We start from the raw sequence: 16,146 nt of genomic DNA, 5'->3' as shown, positions 1-16,146 counted from the left end.
CCCTGAAATCTCAGGGTTTGGGATGCTTCTGACCTGGTAACACTAGGTGACACTACCCTCCACCTTGCCTCTCAGCCCATTAGCAATGCTCTTAGCAATGAAATGAGGTTGCCCTACCATTTAGGGCCTTATGTAGGTCATTATTTACTGCTAGGATGGCTTATCAGGCTGGCGAGTGCGCATGGCAGAAAAGTGTTGATATCGCTGGGCAGGGGGCGTTCTCTCTTCCCACCCACCCCTCTCTCTCACACACACACTTACTCAAAGTTTGGTCAGGGACAATTTAATTCTAAAGCTGAAGAATTTTGCCATCCTTCTTTTAAGTCCCTGTTTTGATCCTCTTCAGACATCCTGTCATACTCACAACCTTACGGGACTGGTTCTAGGAATTTTGCTGCCCAAGGCAAAGGACTAAAGACACTTCCCCCACATCCTCCTTCCACAATTCCACATACAGAAAGCAACTAGAATGGCAGTACTTCAACACTGGTGGTGGGACGAATATTTTTTATTTTTCAGTCTTTAACATTTATTTAATTTATTAGTTAAGTTTGTGTTCTTGTTCTTTTTCTTCTTTGTTAAATTTGCAAATAAAAAATTAATAGTAAAAAAAACACTGGTGGTGAGATAGCATCCTCCACCACACCTGCTGACAACAGGTTAGCTTAGGATCTACAGGACAGACCATACGGCACACACAGCTCAATGCTCCCACTACCTCAATGCCAATACCTCACCTTAGCATCTCAGGCAGCTGCCTCACTCTCCCTAATGGCTTTCTTTTCAGGATCACTCAAGCCTGGTGTCAGAGGTCAGCATAGAGCTCATGCAATGGAGCATCTCTCAGCCACTTGCCTCCTAACCCCTCTGCATGGGACTCTGTAGTATCCAACATTGTTCTGCCCAGACACTGGACGCCCAGAATGTAGAAGGTCATTGCAACCACTGCTCTTATGCCTTGCTGCAGGGTGAGTTGGTGGTGTTTTGAGGAGAAACTACCACAGGAGAGAGGTTAGAAATGTACGCTAAGCTAGCCAGACCAATTTTGTAGCAAAAGTATGGTATGTATGGTAGTGGTAACTGGAGGCAGCACAGACCACTGGAGGCCTTTGCTCAAGGCCCAGTCTGGAATCATCCCTGTGTGAGCGTGATTGTGATCCTAAAGAATCCACCTACAGCCAAGATAAATTTTGCATAGGAAAAGTTCAGCAAGCAAGGTGGATGAAGTGTGGAACATGACCACTTAGGGGTGCACCAGCCACTACCAGTTTCCAGGAGGCAGCCCTGCATGAGCGTTTGTTAGGTGTTTAAAATCAAGATGTAGTCCTCTTCTAAACCAAGCTCACTTTCTTAGCGCCTGTTGGCATGTCATAAATTTAATTTAAATACTTGCTTCCCCAAAATAATCCTGTACCCACTGGCCTGCAGTCTGGTTACAGCCCTACTGCTAGCATTTTACTAGCATTTCTAAGAACATGGTGCAGTTAAAAAATAACTATCAGTGCAAAAAAGACTTATAATAATTCATATTGCATATACACACTTTCCCACAGCAGAGATCTGTCATTCTTTTCTCAGGAATTAGGTATATGGTCATGCATCTTATATGTGCATTTCTGTCAGGCAGTTTATAGTCTTCTTTATACACACATTTACAAATTCTGCTGGATTTGCCAATAGAAATTTTTGAATTGTTTTTGAATTGTTAGCAGTTCTTTAAAAGTGTTATTTTTTCGACCATTTTAGCAGGAGGTTGTGATAAGCTAACCTTCCACAACCTGGTGCCCTCCAGATGTTTTGGAGTACAATTCCAATCAGCCCCACCCATCCCCTCATTTCAATTTTCAAAAGTTATAGCCTTTTGAATGTTTTTCGAAGTTTGCACATACAAAGTTCACCAGCTTATTAATATCTGGAAAGTTGTACAAAATGGATTCATAATTTATATTTTTGCCATTTTAATTTTTTGTAATGCACAGTCTCCTTCAACCACAAACATTTTGTAAGAAAAAAAAGTAAATTAATAACATTGCATTGACATAAACATCAAGTTGACTAACAGGTTTTGGCCTTGACTACATCAAAATATTTATCATCTAATTAAGCAGGCAGGTAGCACTGTCACAATCATTTTCTGTGCTCTTTTCCTACCTATATTTTCCTTTTGAATGTTAGGATGTTTTATTCATTTTTTAAATGACACAATAAAGCAGTGCACATTTCAGTGATACCAATATTACTATATTTTTATTTGGATGCCAAAGATTAATTAGATAAGCACATGCCAGTTTTAAATGCAGAGTTTTATGAGCAGTAGTGTTCCTTTTTTAAATAAAATAAAATAAAATAAAAACAAAGTTATGAAAACTGTTGATAAGCTCTTTTAAAGAGACACAGGGAGTGCAATTAGAACATCTGCACCAATATCTGAACTTGGGAAAACACATAAGGTTTATTTCCATCGATGAGCTCCCTTTTTTAAAATGAACAAATGTTTAATAATGAGCTTTCTGGTTACTGAAAACCAGTTCTATCTACAGTTTTGTGTTTTTGGCACAACTCTTATAAATTTTTTAGCACAGCTGTTAATGCCACAGCTACTTTGAGTTCCACTAAACTACAATAGTTGCTACTTTCAACAGCCTATTCTTCCCAGATGTTCTGCATTATGCAAAATTGAAACTGATATATTTTTACTATTTAATAGTTCTAGACTCATGAATTCAAAGACAGGCTCAACCTGATCTATAAAAATGTGCTGTCAGAAAAGGGAATTTATTAAAGGAAATTGAGTATACAGGCTTATATCCTTTTACCTACGCAAACAGTTATTTTCAGCTACAAATCTTTTTGTCCAAATTTGGGAACGTATAACATTTCTCCCTCCCTCTTCTACACTAACTAAAGTTACTGTACCTGGACTGCCCTGCGGTTATATCATTCCAGCTGAGTGAGAAAGGCTGATGACAGGCTAAGTGTCACTATATGAAGTAGTCTTCATATAGGCTGCTACACCTCAATGCTGCAATCCAATTGACAGTTAAATGCATTTAGGCCCATTGATTTTATATGGTTTAAGAGGTGCAAAGGCCTGTACTGGATTGTGGCCTGCATGCGCCTGTGCCAGCATGAAATTTCTTGGAATATCATATATCAGTAACAGAGCAATTTTAACTCTGGCCAGGGAGCAGTGGGGCAGAACAGGATGGTGAAGCCACCATCTCATGCAAAACTCTGCTGTGCCCACTAGCCAAGATGGAAAGGTGGGCAGTTAAATCCACATTTTTGGCTGTGCCAGCTCCAGGATGTCACAGCATAGAAACCCAGATGAGATTAGGATCAAACAAATTCTTGGGTGGCCCAGTTCCTCCCTTGAAATGCTCCATTTCATGGCCCTTGCTGGCTACCATGGGGGGGGGGAACACACACCACTTGTAGTAGCATTGCTTCTGCCATGTGTTCCAGAAGGCCAGTGGGTAGGGATGTCTTCTGAATCCTAGCCCCCTCTAGCATTGTGGATCAGGGATTTGGACTGCAACCCAATTCTACCATCACAATCTCACAAAGCATGAAATATGTCACAGATTGATACACCAGCATAAATATTTAGAATTGGAGTGCCAATGTATTTTATTGTGCACTTTTGGTAACATGAAAACATCTCACATTGGGTTTTGAAGAGCACAGAAAGGCACAGGTTCCTGGTGAACCACACTAATCAGAAATCAGTCTAAGTCTGGTTGATGCTGTTTCACAGACTACTGTCTCACTGTTCACAACCAAGCACAATCAGAGCAGCAAAAAGCACTTCTCAGACCTGGTACTCTGAATATTTTGAGCATACTTTAATCTCTCCCTTTTATAAAATAATCTCTCTTTTCTAATAAGTCCCCTTGTCTCCGTCTCCTTCTCCTCCTCCTCCTCCTGGTGGTGCATTCCACTCCTGGTAGGAACCCGGTTCTGGTGCGGTGTTTTCTAGTTGTGATATCTGAGATGTATCTGCTGTGGGAAACTGCCCTGATGAGGTTCTCAATGAACTTGAGCTTGGTTCATCTCTGCTTCTCCAAACTTTTGTTTGCCAGAACATTTTTACAGCAGCCCTACAAGATAAGCCACAATCAAATAATAAAACAAATCACACTGAAGACGGAAAGTACTCTTTAAAAGACTTAAACATAGGTTGAGGGAGGAATCACTTTACATGGTGTACACACATTTTTCTTTTGTCCCGCTGTTGCCCTCTTATCAAAACGATTTTACCTGTGAACCTTGTTCACTAGAGGGAAAAGTATGAGTCTTTCACACTTCTATCTGAAGATGCTAGGGACTGAGCCAGAGACCTTTTGCATGCAAAGCTCTACCACTACAGCTTGGCCTTTCTCCTTTCTCTAAAAAACTACTGTCTTTCTTCAGCCAAACAAACAGTATACTATGGCACAAACCTTATCACATTAAAATGAAAGTAATGCTTTTAAGCCATTCTTCAAATGTCACTCTATCCAGTATTAACATTTAAACTCTTGACCTCTCCACTTCTAATGCTCTCTTCCCTCATTTCCCCTTATTCTATTTCTCACTCTTTCCATTCCTCATAACCTAATTTGCTATCAGCAGCTCCCTTTCTCCCATTTCTCTGTGTGTAATCTGCCACCATGCTTCCTGTGTCTGGAACAGTTCCTCTTCCCATTAAGCTACTTCCCCTAAAGATCTCCTCAAAGTTTTGCAATGCCTTTCCTCAGCATCCATCCATCCATCCATCCATCCATGCATCCATGCATCCATCCCAGTTTTATCTGCTTCATGACTACATCTGGAAACCCCAGGCAAGCCTTATAAAGGAAGCTACAAGAAAAAGCTGTTTTGGGAGACAGATTCCTGAGAGGGACACCTCTCTATATAAGTGAGCAAGGGACTTGTGTGTGTCATCTTGACTTTTTACCTTAAGTGTGAAGATGTCTATAGCTGGCACTGTTAAAAATCCTGTTTTTGCCCCACATTGCCAGAGATCGTGTCTGTGCTAGTGCCTCCCCTGGCCTTATTTGTACTTGCATGTAATGCACATAGCTTTTGGAGTTCACACATTATCACATAACCTCTCCTGATCAGTGCTACACTTGGCTTTTTTTTTTTTTTTTAGTGAAAGTTAGTAGTTACCCAACGGCAAAACCTAACTTAATTTAGACTTAGGTGTTGCCTACGTACCAATTAAGAATGATGAAGATTATTGCAAAGACCACACCAACACAAACAATAACTCCAGTTATGAGGACAAACACCAGTACTATATCTGTGCTTGGCTTCTTCAACCGTCTTGTTTCTAATTCTAAAAAAAAGATAAACTTATTATAGAAACGTACTATTAAACAGAATTCTAAAAATGACAAAAATAAGAAAATGGCCTTAATTTTCCCACTCCCTTTAAGTGCCAGATAGCAATTTATACTTGCAAAAAATTTGGAAAATGCAAAAAAGGGGGGCTTATATTACATAGTACACTATTTTACACTGCATCAGTGTCTAACTAAAAAGTTCTAGGTATCATGGAAGAAGAAAGTTGTGTATATTTCTATAAAATGTAACAAAGCAATTCTAAACTGTACAAAGGTGCATCTTTTAGTAGGCAGATACACTACAAGGCAGGCCCTTGTGTATTATTACCTTGAGCAAAACAAATCTGAGAATACTATGTATTGTTCTATGCACAGTGTGAAAGACTGCAACACGCTGGGTAGGATTAAGCAGAAATTAAAAAGAACTGACATGGAGAAACTAAACAAGTAAATAAGCACAAGAACTTAGAACAGTACTTCTGTTTTTAAAAAGACAGACACTATATTGTGATAGACCTTTAAAATGCTTATATAAAATTTTAATGAGTGGAAGGTTAAGATAGATTATGTAAATAAAATGCTGATCATCATAACTAGTGAAATAATACATGTAGCTTGAAACAGTAAAATTTCAAGGGGTACATCCAAAGAATCACTAGGAGAGAAACAGAAGAAAGTCTTGAAGAGTGCTGTACCCACTTGTTGATGACTTAGTACAGAAAACTAGATAAAATGAACAAAGGAAGCTTTCAGACACCATTCTCTGCCATGATTAAGCACCCCTCTTCCCCCCCTCCTGGCTACACTGAATGTGTCTCATTTATTTAGGGCAGTTTTTAATGATGTCTGATCTTCCTGTAAAGACTTTGGTTGTTTGTGTTTTGTGACAGAGATATAGAAAAAGGACTTTGCTGCACAGATATTTTGTAGTCATCTAGAAATGTGAATTGTGTATAAAAGAAAAAGGTTGTGTCTTGTACACCAAAAACCCCTTTGAATATTAATCTCATGAAGAGGAGGGATTCCACACAATTATCAGGAAATGCGGTTGTGCAACTGGCCCATACCAGTCTTGAACTTCCATGTCCAGGCATGGACCTCCACACCAGGGAAGCCTCTTGATGAGCAACTCCTGGAACACAGGATTCCATGTGGCTGGGACCCCTGCATGATTGGGGATCCTGATCACATCGAAACCAATAGGGAGCAGCTCTTCATGCGGTGGCTTCCCCATTGTGAATGTTACCCCAGTTGCACTGATTTCCAGGGGGCAGGAACAGTGATGCACCCAAAGACAGGTATAGACAAAATTAAAATAACATCTCAGTGAGCACAGAATTGCTGAGAGATGGAATTACTGGACAACCCCCCCCCCAAAAAATATATCAAGTCATCCCCTATATATTCAAAATTCCACTATACTTGTAACGGTTTTATTCCAATATGCCAATGATACCTAGAAAGACTAAATTTGGTGAAGATTAATTAAGATTGATTAAAAGGTTAATTAATTTAAATACTGTTATACAAATCTATGGTATTTGGAATACTGTGTACAGTTCTGGTTGCTTCATCTAAAAAAAGGATATTGTAGAGCTGGAAAAGGTTCAGAAAAGGGCAACCAAAATGATCAAGGGGATGGAGTGACTCCCCTACGATCACAGGTTGCAGCATTTGGCACTTTTTGGCTTAGAGAAAAGGCAAATAAAATATGACATTATAGAAATGTATAAAATTATGCATGGCATGGAAAAAGTGGATGGAGAAAAGCTTTTCTCCCTCTTTCATAACACTAGAACTTGTGGACATCCAATGAAGATGAAGATTCAGGACAGACAAAAAAGTATTTTTCACACATGTGGAAGGAACTCTCCAGTCAATTGTTTGTGCTCCAGAGTTTATTTATTTATTTATTGTGTTTATATACCGCCCTATAGCCGAAGCTTTCTGGGCGGTTTACAATAACTAAAAACATTAAAACAAATATACAAATTAAAAAAAACATCTTTTAAAAACAATTTAAAACACAATTTAAAACACATGCTAAAATGCCTGGGAGAAGATGGATAGATTACATAAACCAATGGATCATTTGGAGAGGGGTCAGCATGACCGTCTCTACCCAAGATATGTCAAGCAGCTTTATAAAGGAATTACAAGTCATACATATGTCAAAGCCAAAAAGCACACCTTATAACCATACATAGTAGTATCTTACACAATTTTGAGTGGTCACCTTACACGTTTCTGCCCTGCCCCTTCACGTGCCAGGTTGGTACCCTCCCACTATCACGCAGTCAGCTTATACCAGCTGCGTGAGGCTTGTCCTTAAAACTGATAAGCATATTAAGAAATATTTCTCTGTCTGACCACAACTTCTTTTGTCCCTTGTTTCGGTGCCTGCTTTAACTACTTCTGCTTTTATGCTGCATTGTGACGCATCTTAATAATTCAGGCCTCTAATGATAGAAAATGAAAAGCAAAGGCCTGAGCAAAAGCCTGATGAGTTATAATTTCGTTCTCACACAGCACATAGTTAAAGTATGGAATTCACTTCCACAGGAGGCAGTGATGGCCACCCACTTGGATAGCTTAAAAAAAAGAGGATTAGACAAATACATGGAGAATATGGCTATCAGTGGCTACTAGTCATGATGGCTATGCTCTGCCTCCATAGCTGGAGGCAGTATGCTTGTGACAAGTTGCTGAAAACTACAGGAGACGGGAGTACTCTTGTGCTCAGGTCTTGCTTGACAAATACCAGTTACTGGAAACTGCTGGAGGCAAAAGTGGCTGTTGTGCTCAAGTCCTGCTTGCGGGCTTCCCTTAGGCATATGGTTGGCCACTGTGAGAACAGGATGCTGGACCAGATGGGCCATTGGCCTGATCCAGCAGGCTCTTATTACGTTAAAAAAAGGAAGGAAACTTCAGTTGCTACAAAATCATATTTATTGTGAGCCCAATGCATTTTGGAAAAAAGGCACATTTTTAACCAGAATTCCATCACCAGGAGTTACCAGGGATACAGATTGACAGAGAAGTGATGAATTGTCTCCCACACTAGGACCAGCAAGGAAAGGGAGAGGACTGGTGTAGGAGAAATAGAGTGATCCATCTCTCCACCAGTCCACTGCATGCTGGCTGCAGGGAAGAAGAAAGTCCTTTCCTCTGCAGTAGGGATGGCAGAGAAATTAGGTTATTTGATATAAAGCCAAATCTATCAAATTTGCTCTTTCCAAAACAATATGAGAACCAAAATACAGGCATTCTTCAAAATTTTCAGTTATTTGAATTTTGCAGTGTTGTTCTCCAACCAACCAATGTTTTAAAAAATGCATATATTAGGCTTAAATGTGTATAAAAATGAACATATTAAAGAAAATAACATACATAAATTATGTATTTAATATGAAATTTATATCCCACCCTTCCTCCCAGTAAGAGCATTATATAAATGCATTATATGAGGAAAAATGTGTACATAGTCAAAACTGTATAAAAATGTATTTATTACAAGAAATTTGCATTAATATGCTGAAGAATTTCCATGAGGATTATTTAAAAACAAAGAACCCAAATTGCTGCAGAAATGTGAAGAACTGGATTTAAGACTGGAAAAATGAGAAACAGAGAACTGAATTTGACAGTCCTTCCATTCCTACTCTGCAGCCAACTGGGATCCCAGATAAGCAATCTTTCCCTTCTCTTCCATTTACACTGAGTTTTCCAGATTGCCATTATTTCTGGTAGGATTCAATCACATCCCAGCAAACTCAAGCTGCAGAATTAAACCAGAAGATCAGAGTTTTTGTGAGAAAGGAAAGTGATGGGAAAATGTACTGGAAAGGATGGGATAACACTTGATTGATGCAATATCATCTAATCTCTCCATGAACAAATCACGATGAATGCACATTAAATACCTGACATTGTCTAATTTCTCCACAAACATCAGGCTTAATGTTCATTAAACAGGCCATCTGGAAGTGACCTCACCCACCTTCATGAAAGTTCTTGCTGCCTGTGGCAACCAGGTAAGTAGTTAAATATAAGAAGCATATAACTGCTTCTGAAGATGCTGTGTGTTTCTCAGTAGTATTTCAAAAGTTACTAACAAACGTCAAATTTAAAATGTGATGAACATACTGTGTGTGTGTGTGTATTCATATTTAGTGACATGGTCCCCAAGCTTCCCCCTCAGGCCCGGCACCAGTGGGCAGCCATGGGCCCGAGGGCCCCTGGGGCTCAGAAAGGCCCCTAGGAGGGTGGAGCTCCTCCAGTGTCAGGTTGCAGGAATGATTTGCAGCACACACTAACCCCTTACCCCAGGCTGTAAATCATGCCTCGCAACTCAATGCTAACACAGATCACGGAGCTCCACCCTCCCAAATAGCATCCTCCAATGCAGCTGGCACAGGCTTCAAATAGGCTTGGCTGCTTCGCCTCCGTTTCTACGTCAGCACATGCAAAAGTGTGTGCATGCAAAGCACTAGTGCGCTGACATGACAAAGCAGGAGATGGGCAGCTGGGCCATTTTAAACGCATACTGGCTGCATCGGGGTGTCTGGCACCATCCCCCCTCCACAGACCACTTGAAAATTGCTGAGGGTATTGGTGGACCACTTAATGATTTTTTCTGCCTGTTGTAGCAATTGTAATGTGCTGTGCTTGGTACTGTATGGTTTTTAATTATATTTTTAATAGACATGCCATGGACCACCTGAATGAATCTTGCAGACCACTAGTGGTCCACAGACCACAGTGTGGGAATCCCTGCTCTATTAGATATCTTCTGAGCTGAAACTACAATTTAGTGTTGCTAGCAGAACACAATCCTGCACTTTTAGAGCAATAGGACTGAAGTAGGATTTTTAACTATACAGTAGTACACAGGGACTCCTCCAAGTCTTCTTCTTAAGGTCGCCCAAATCATAAGACCCCCTCTAGGATGCACACCTTAACGTGGTGAGGGGGTTTGAGAGTGTCGAAGAAGCTGAGAGCAATGCTGTCAGAAGTCTAGACCAAGAGGCTACTCCTAGCAGGGGCACCCAAGGCTGAGATACCAGACTAAGATGCATCCAAACAGAGGAAGGCAATGGTAAACTACCTCTGAATATCTCTTACCACTGAACACTAAAGTCAGGATCATTCAGACGATGGTATTCCCGATCTCTATGTATGGATGTGAAAGTTGGCCAGTGAAAAAAGCAGGTAAGAGAAAAATCAGCTCATTTGAAATGTGTTGGAGGAGAGCTTTGCACATACCATGGACTGCGAAAAGACAAATAATTGGGTGCTAGAACAAATTAAACCAGAACTACCATTAGAAGCTAAAATGATGAAACTGAGTTTATCATACTCATAATGAGAAGACATGTTTCACTAGAAAAGACAATAATGCTGGGAAAAACAGAAGGGAGTAGAAAAAGAGGAAGGCCAAACAAGAGATGGATTGATTCTATCAAGGAAGCCACAGACCTGAACTTACAAGATCTGAACAGGGTGGTTCACGACAGATGCTGTTGGAGATCGCTGATTCATAGGGTCGCCATAAGTCATAATCAACTTGAAGGCACATAAACAACACAATCATAAGATTCTGGTAGGAGGCAGGAAATGTCTGCTAGTATAGGAGGTAGCATAATGAATTTCTGCTTCTAAACACTACTGTAAATACTATGAAATAATCTAGCAAGCGAGATTGACCTAGTTTACAATACTACATTCTCATAGTTCAATGAAAACAGTCCCCTTCTATAAACAATGCCAGTGTTGTTACAACAAAACACCAGGATAGATTTTTGTTCCATAATTATCAAAGTTATTTTATTATTAGAAGAGGGATAGCATGGGAAGGACTGCATTAATGGAAACAATCAAATCAATGTTTTCTATGTACCTCAATGTTACAGGGTTAAGCATCCTAAAATATTAAAGGGGGAGGCCACACCACAAGGGCAAGAAGCCAAAAAAGAGGGGACGATGGCTTAAAATTATGCTCAAAATAGAAAATGTATAACACTGTGTCACATGCCTAACATAAGAACATAAGAAGAGCCTGCTGGATCAGGCCAGTGGCCCATCTAGTCCAGCATCCTGTTCTCACAGTGGCCAATCAGGTGCCTGGGGGAAGCCTGCAGGCAGGACCTGAGTGCAAGAACACTCTCCCCTCCTGAGGCTTCCGGCAACTGGTTTTCAGAAGCATGCTGCCTCTGACTAGGGTGGCAGAGCACAGCCATCATGGCTAGTAGCCATTGATAGCCCTGTCCTCCATGAATTTGTCTAATCTTCTTTTAAAGCCATCCAAGCTGGTGGCCATTACTGCATCTTGTGGGAGCAAATTCCATAGTTTAACTATGCGCTGAGTAGAGAAGTACTTCCTTTTGTCTATCCTGAATCTTCTGACATCCAGCTTCTTTGAATGTCCACGAGTTCTAGTATTATGAAAGAGGGAGAAAAACTTTTATCTATCCACTTTCTCAGTGCCATGCATAATTTTATACACTTCTATCATGTCTCCTCTGACCCGCCTTTTCTCTAAACTAAAAAGCCCCAAATGCTGCAACCTTTCCTCATAAGGGAGTCGCTCCATCCCCTTGATCATTCTGGTTGCCCTCTTCTGAACCTTTTCCAACTCTATAATATCCTTTTTGAGATGAGGCGACCAGAACTGTACACAGTATTCCAAATGCAGCCGCACCATAGATTTATACAACGGCATTATGATATCGGCTGTTTTTTTTCAATACCTTTCCTAATTATCTCTAGCATGGAATTTGCCTTTTTCACAGCTGCTGCACACTGGGTCGACATTTTCATCGTGCTGTCCACTACAACCCCAAGGTCTCTCTCCTGGTCGGTCACTACCAGTTCAGACCCCATGAGCGTATATGTGAAATTCAGATTTTTTGTTCCAATATGCATAATTTTACACTTGTTTATATGAATTGCATTTGCCATTTTTCCGCCCATTCACTCAGTTTGCAGAGGTCTTTTTGGAGCTCTTCGCAATCCCTTTTTGTTTTAACAACCCTGAACAATTTAGTATCGTCAGCAAACTTGGCCACTTCACTGCTCACTCCTTTCTAGGTCATTAATGAACAAGGTGAAAAGTACAGGTCCCAATACCAATCCTTGAGGGGCTCCACTTTCTACAGCCCTCCATTGGGAGAACTGTCCATTTATTCCTACTCTCTGCTTTCTGCTTCTTAACCAATTCCTTATCCACAAGAGGACCTCTCCTCTTATTCCATGACTGCTAAGCTTCCTCAGAAGTCTTTGGTGAGGTACCTTGTCAAACGCTTTTTGAAAGTCTAAGTACACTATGTCCACGTATTTTGTTGTGTCACTTTCAGGGCAAGAAGATCTTAAGGCCAAACTATGTGTTACATTAGCTATGTATCTGTGCTTTTACGTTGTTTTAAAACATAGATTGCTAGCATGGGGAGGAGAAGCTTTAAGCTCTGACTCTGAGAGGTTCTCATTTGCATAGTAAAAAAAGAGTTCACATTGAACTGATTAGAAGTCCCTTGTCCGTCCGTCCCCCCCCAGCAAATTGCAGGTGTGAGGGACCAAATCTGAATTGGAATCATAGCAGGGGGCAAAGAGAACACACACACACCTGCTATGTCACTAATTTAACATGTGCTTTGGCCTTTATTCCGCTATCTTGTTGGAATAGTTCACTGAGAGTATGTTCTTTCAAAATCATTTGAAAGGTTTCTGTCTTGATCATCATTCTCATCATTCTGAGGAGTTGCCCCACTTTTTTGATGCAGCACTTCTTAGCTACTTCGACATATTTTTTATTTAAACAGCAATAGCTGAAAAAAATGCTCTTTCAGCACTTCTAACAATCAATAAAAATATCACATTACTGTGTTTTTCTTCTGGTTCTTTGTGGCTAATAATACTACTGACATGCTGCATGACAAGTATCAATATGCCCCCTTGGGTACCTGGCTCTGAGCCTCTAAGCCTTCCTTGCCTACCAATGATGCATAGCCCCTTCAGTCCCCGGGACATATGCTAGGCTTTGCCCCAGTTCTACTTTCTCTTTGGATCTTTTTTCTTCAACTCAAGATTGTCACCGTCCATTGTTTCTGCAGGTCTCTATTTTTCATTCCACTGACTAGTTTGCTCACTTCCTTTTGTCTTTCTATTTCAGCCATCCTCCATAGCACTTCTGTCTCTTCCCACAGCCAACATAGCATCCAGGGACTCCCAACATGAAGTGTGCTGTTTCTTCAGGGCTCCATTATCTCATCAGTCCATTCCTGCCTTGGGTCTTTCTCCTCATGTTTCCTTGTCTTCCATCTCTCTTCCACAGTTCATTATATACTTTGTATTAGCTACCTTACCTCTGCAATTCCTGCCACTTAGGTTCTTTACCTCTTAATCCCAGTTCTCAGCCTACCTCAAATTACTTCCTACCCTACAGGCTGTTCCAGGTTTTAATACCAGTCAATCTGATAATTTCCCCTTTCCACACAGAAACTAGATTGTGAACATTCTGACAATTTTTGTTCCCTGAGCAGGTGAAATGTTTATGCACATTCTGTCAGATCGCTTCAGTTCAGCCAGTCAGAACAGGAGGCTTCACAGCTAGAACTACAGTACAATATAGATATATTAAATAACTCAGCTACTTGTTAATTGATGGTAAAGGCTTTGTTACCATTAAGGCAACACTATGTGGGTTTGGTATTAAGAAATACTTGGTGAAGCTGCCTCACGTCCTATAGCCAGTTAAAATGCTGATTCAGCCAAACAACTTTGGCTGTACGTACCTTAGGCTCTCAGGATGTTTTTACAGATAAAGAAATTACTGTTCTGCTCTTCATTGTGCTCTTCATCACAAATACCCACACTTTGAATAATTGTCCTGCAGCATTTTCTCATTTCTTAACTCCCACCAGTATCTGATCTGGAACAGTACTTCGATCTGGAGCATGGAGACTGGGAGTGGGCTGAAACTCTGCTGCAGGCCTAATCTAGATCATTCCCCCACATGTGCTATTTGCATTGGAAAAAAGCTTCCAGTGGCACAAATGCAAATGTTTGGTGTAGTATGCCCAAGCTGGAACATAAGAAGAGCCAGTGGCCCATATAGTCTAGCATCCTGTTCTCACAGTGACCAACCAGATGCCCATGGGAAGCCCGCAAGCATGACCTGAGTGAAATAGCACTGTCCCCTCCCACAGCCTCCAGCAACTGGTTTTCAGAAGCATACAATGGTGGCAGAGCACAGCCATTATGGCTAGTAGCCACTGATACCCTTATCCTCCATGAATTTGTCTAATGTTCTGTTAAGCAATCCAAGTTGGTGGCTATCACTGCCTCTTGTGGGAGTTACCTATAGCTTCGGCGGCAGCATCTTATTTTGTCAAGCAGAGTGGCACAGCAGAACTGTGCTGGGCCCATAACCCAGAGGTCAATGGATCAAAATTATCCTCTGCTAACTTAGCTTTTGTTGGAAATGATGGCCTTATAGGCCCCTTCCAACTCTACTGTTCTATGATTCTATAGTTGGATTCCTGCACTGAGCAGGGGGTTGATAGCCTTATAGGCCCCTTCCAACTCTACTATTCTATTATTCTAAGAATTCCATAATTTAACTATGGGCTGCATGAAGATGGTCCCTGTTAGGGTCCTGATCCAGACTGGGGCACCCATATCAGCTATTTACATTTTAAAAGCCATTCATAAAATTGTTAATTGTGTGAATAGTGTCTTGTCTCGTTTGGCTCTCAAAGAGACATCTATTAAACTAATAACACTTAGTGGCCCCAACACCCATTAGGGCTACATGATTCTTTTACACCTTACATGATAAGATGGTACTCTAGTGACACAACTAGGTATGAGTCATGACTGATGAATGGGAAGCCTCTCATTTGCGTTTTACAGAGAAATTGCCAATCTGGTTTCACATAGTTAAGTTCAGGGCTTGGAAGATTACTTTTAAAAAGTAATAAATTACAGTTAGTTACATGGCCCAAAAAAGTAGTAATTACCGTAGCGATTGCTCTGAAAGTAACTGATTACTTTTCCTCCAAAGTAATCACAATTACATTTCAGTTACTTTAAAAAAAACGCCTACAAGGTGCTGGCCTTGGCTGCTGCACGTCTAAGTAGTCTAAAACAATATTAAAAATAAACAAACATACAGAGGTAGCAGAATAATTATTTTTATTTATAAGATAGCAATGGTGGTCTCTCCGCTGGTAAGGGAGGTGGGGAGGGAGGCTGAGGCCACTACTCAGATCTTTGCATGTCAAACCAAGTGCAACCCCCCCCCACTCAGCCAGCCAGCATAATCTCTCTCACTTAACTACCTCCCAGACCCTGCCCTGCCACCAACTAATGGACACTCACTCAAGCAAACGTTTTCCCGAGATGCAAAAAAGTTAAAATACAGCACAGTAGCCAGAGAGGGTGGTGGAGGCCACTTTGTGTGCTAAGTGCAAACACAGTTTTCTCTCTCTCTCTCTCTCTCTCTCTCTCTCTCTCTCTCACACACACACACACACACACACACACACACACACACGTCATCTTTCACCTCCACAGTTCTTTATCTCCATTCTGCTGCTGCCTCCTTCTCCTCCTTTATCCATGTTCTTGACTTCCGGATCCTTTTCCCCTCCACTCCATTCTTCACCACCACTATCCATTTTTTAAAATAATTGTTTTCTCCACTCCACCCCGTCTCACTCTCTGCCTCCTCCCTCGTCACCTCCTACCCATCCACAGAGCATGAGGAAAGAGCGACGCTGCAGAGAAGCCCAGTTTGAGGCACATGATTTTCATCCAT

The 16,146-nt window shown here is 40.9% G+C and overlaps 1 protein-coding gene across 1 annotated transcript in view; it reads right to left on the bottom strand.

Annotated features, from left to right (window-relative positions):
* Positions 1-1,957: 1,957 nt before the first annotated feature.
* Positions 1,958-16,146, bottom strand: part of SPACA1 (sperm acrosome associated 1) — a 54,305-nt gene continuing 40,116 nt past the window's right edge. Inside the window, exons 6-7 of the mRNA XM_061626071.1 lie at positions 5,203-5,323; positions 1,958-4,100 (exon numbers count right to left, since the gene is read on the bottom strand). Coding sequence (XP_061482055.1) covers positions 3,881-4,100; positions 5,203-5,323 — 341 coding nt within the window. The 3' untranslated portion in view covers positions 1,958-3,880. The remainder of the gene's footprint in view (positions 4,101-5,202; positions 5,324-16,146) is intronic.

Source organism: Rhineura floridana, chromosome 4 (genome assembly GCF_030035675.1).
Source record: "Rhineura floridana isolate rRhiFlo1 chromosome 4, rRhiFlo1.hap2, whole genome shotgun sequence".
NCBI lineage: Eukaryota > Metazoa > Chordata > Lepidosauria > Squamata > Rhineuridae > Rhineura > Rhineura floridana.
This window is presented reverse-complemented; position numbering and strand designations above follow the sequence as displayed.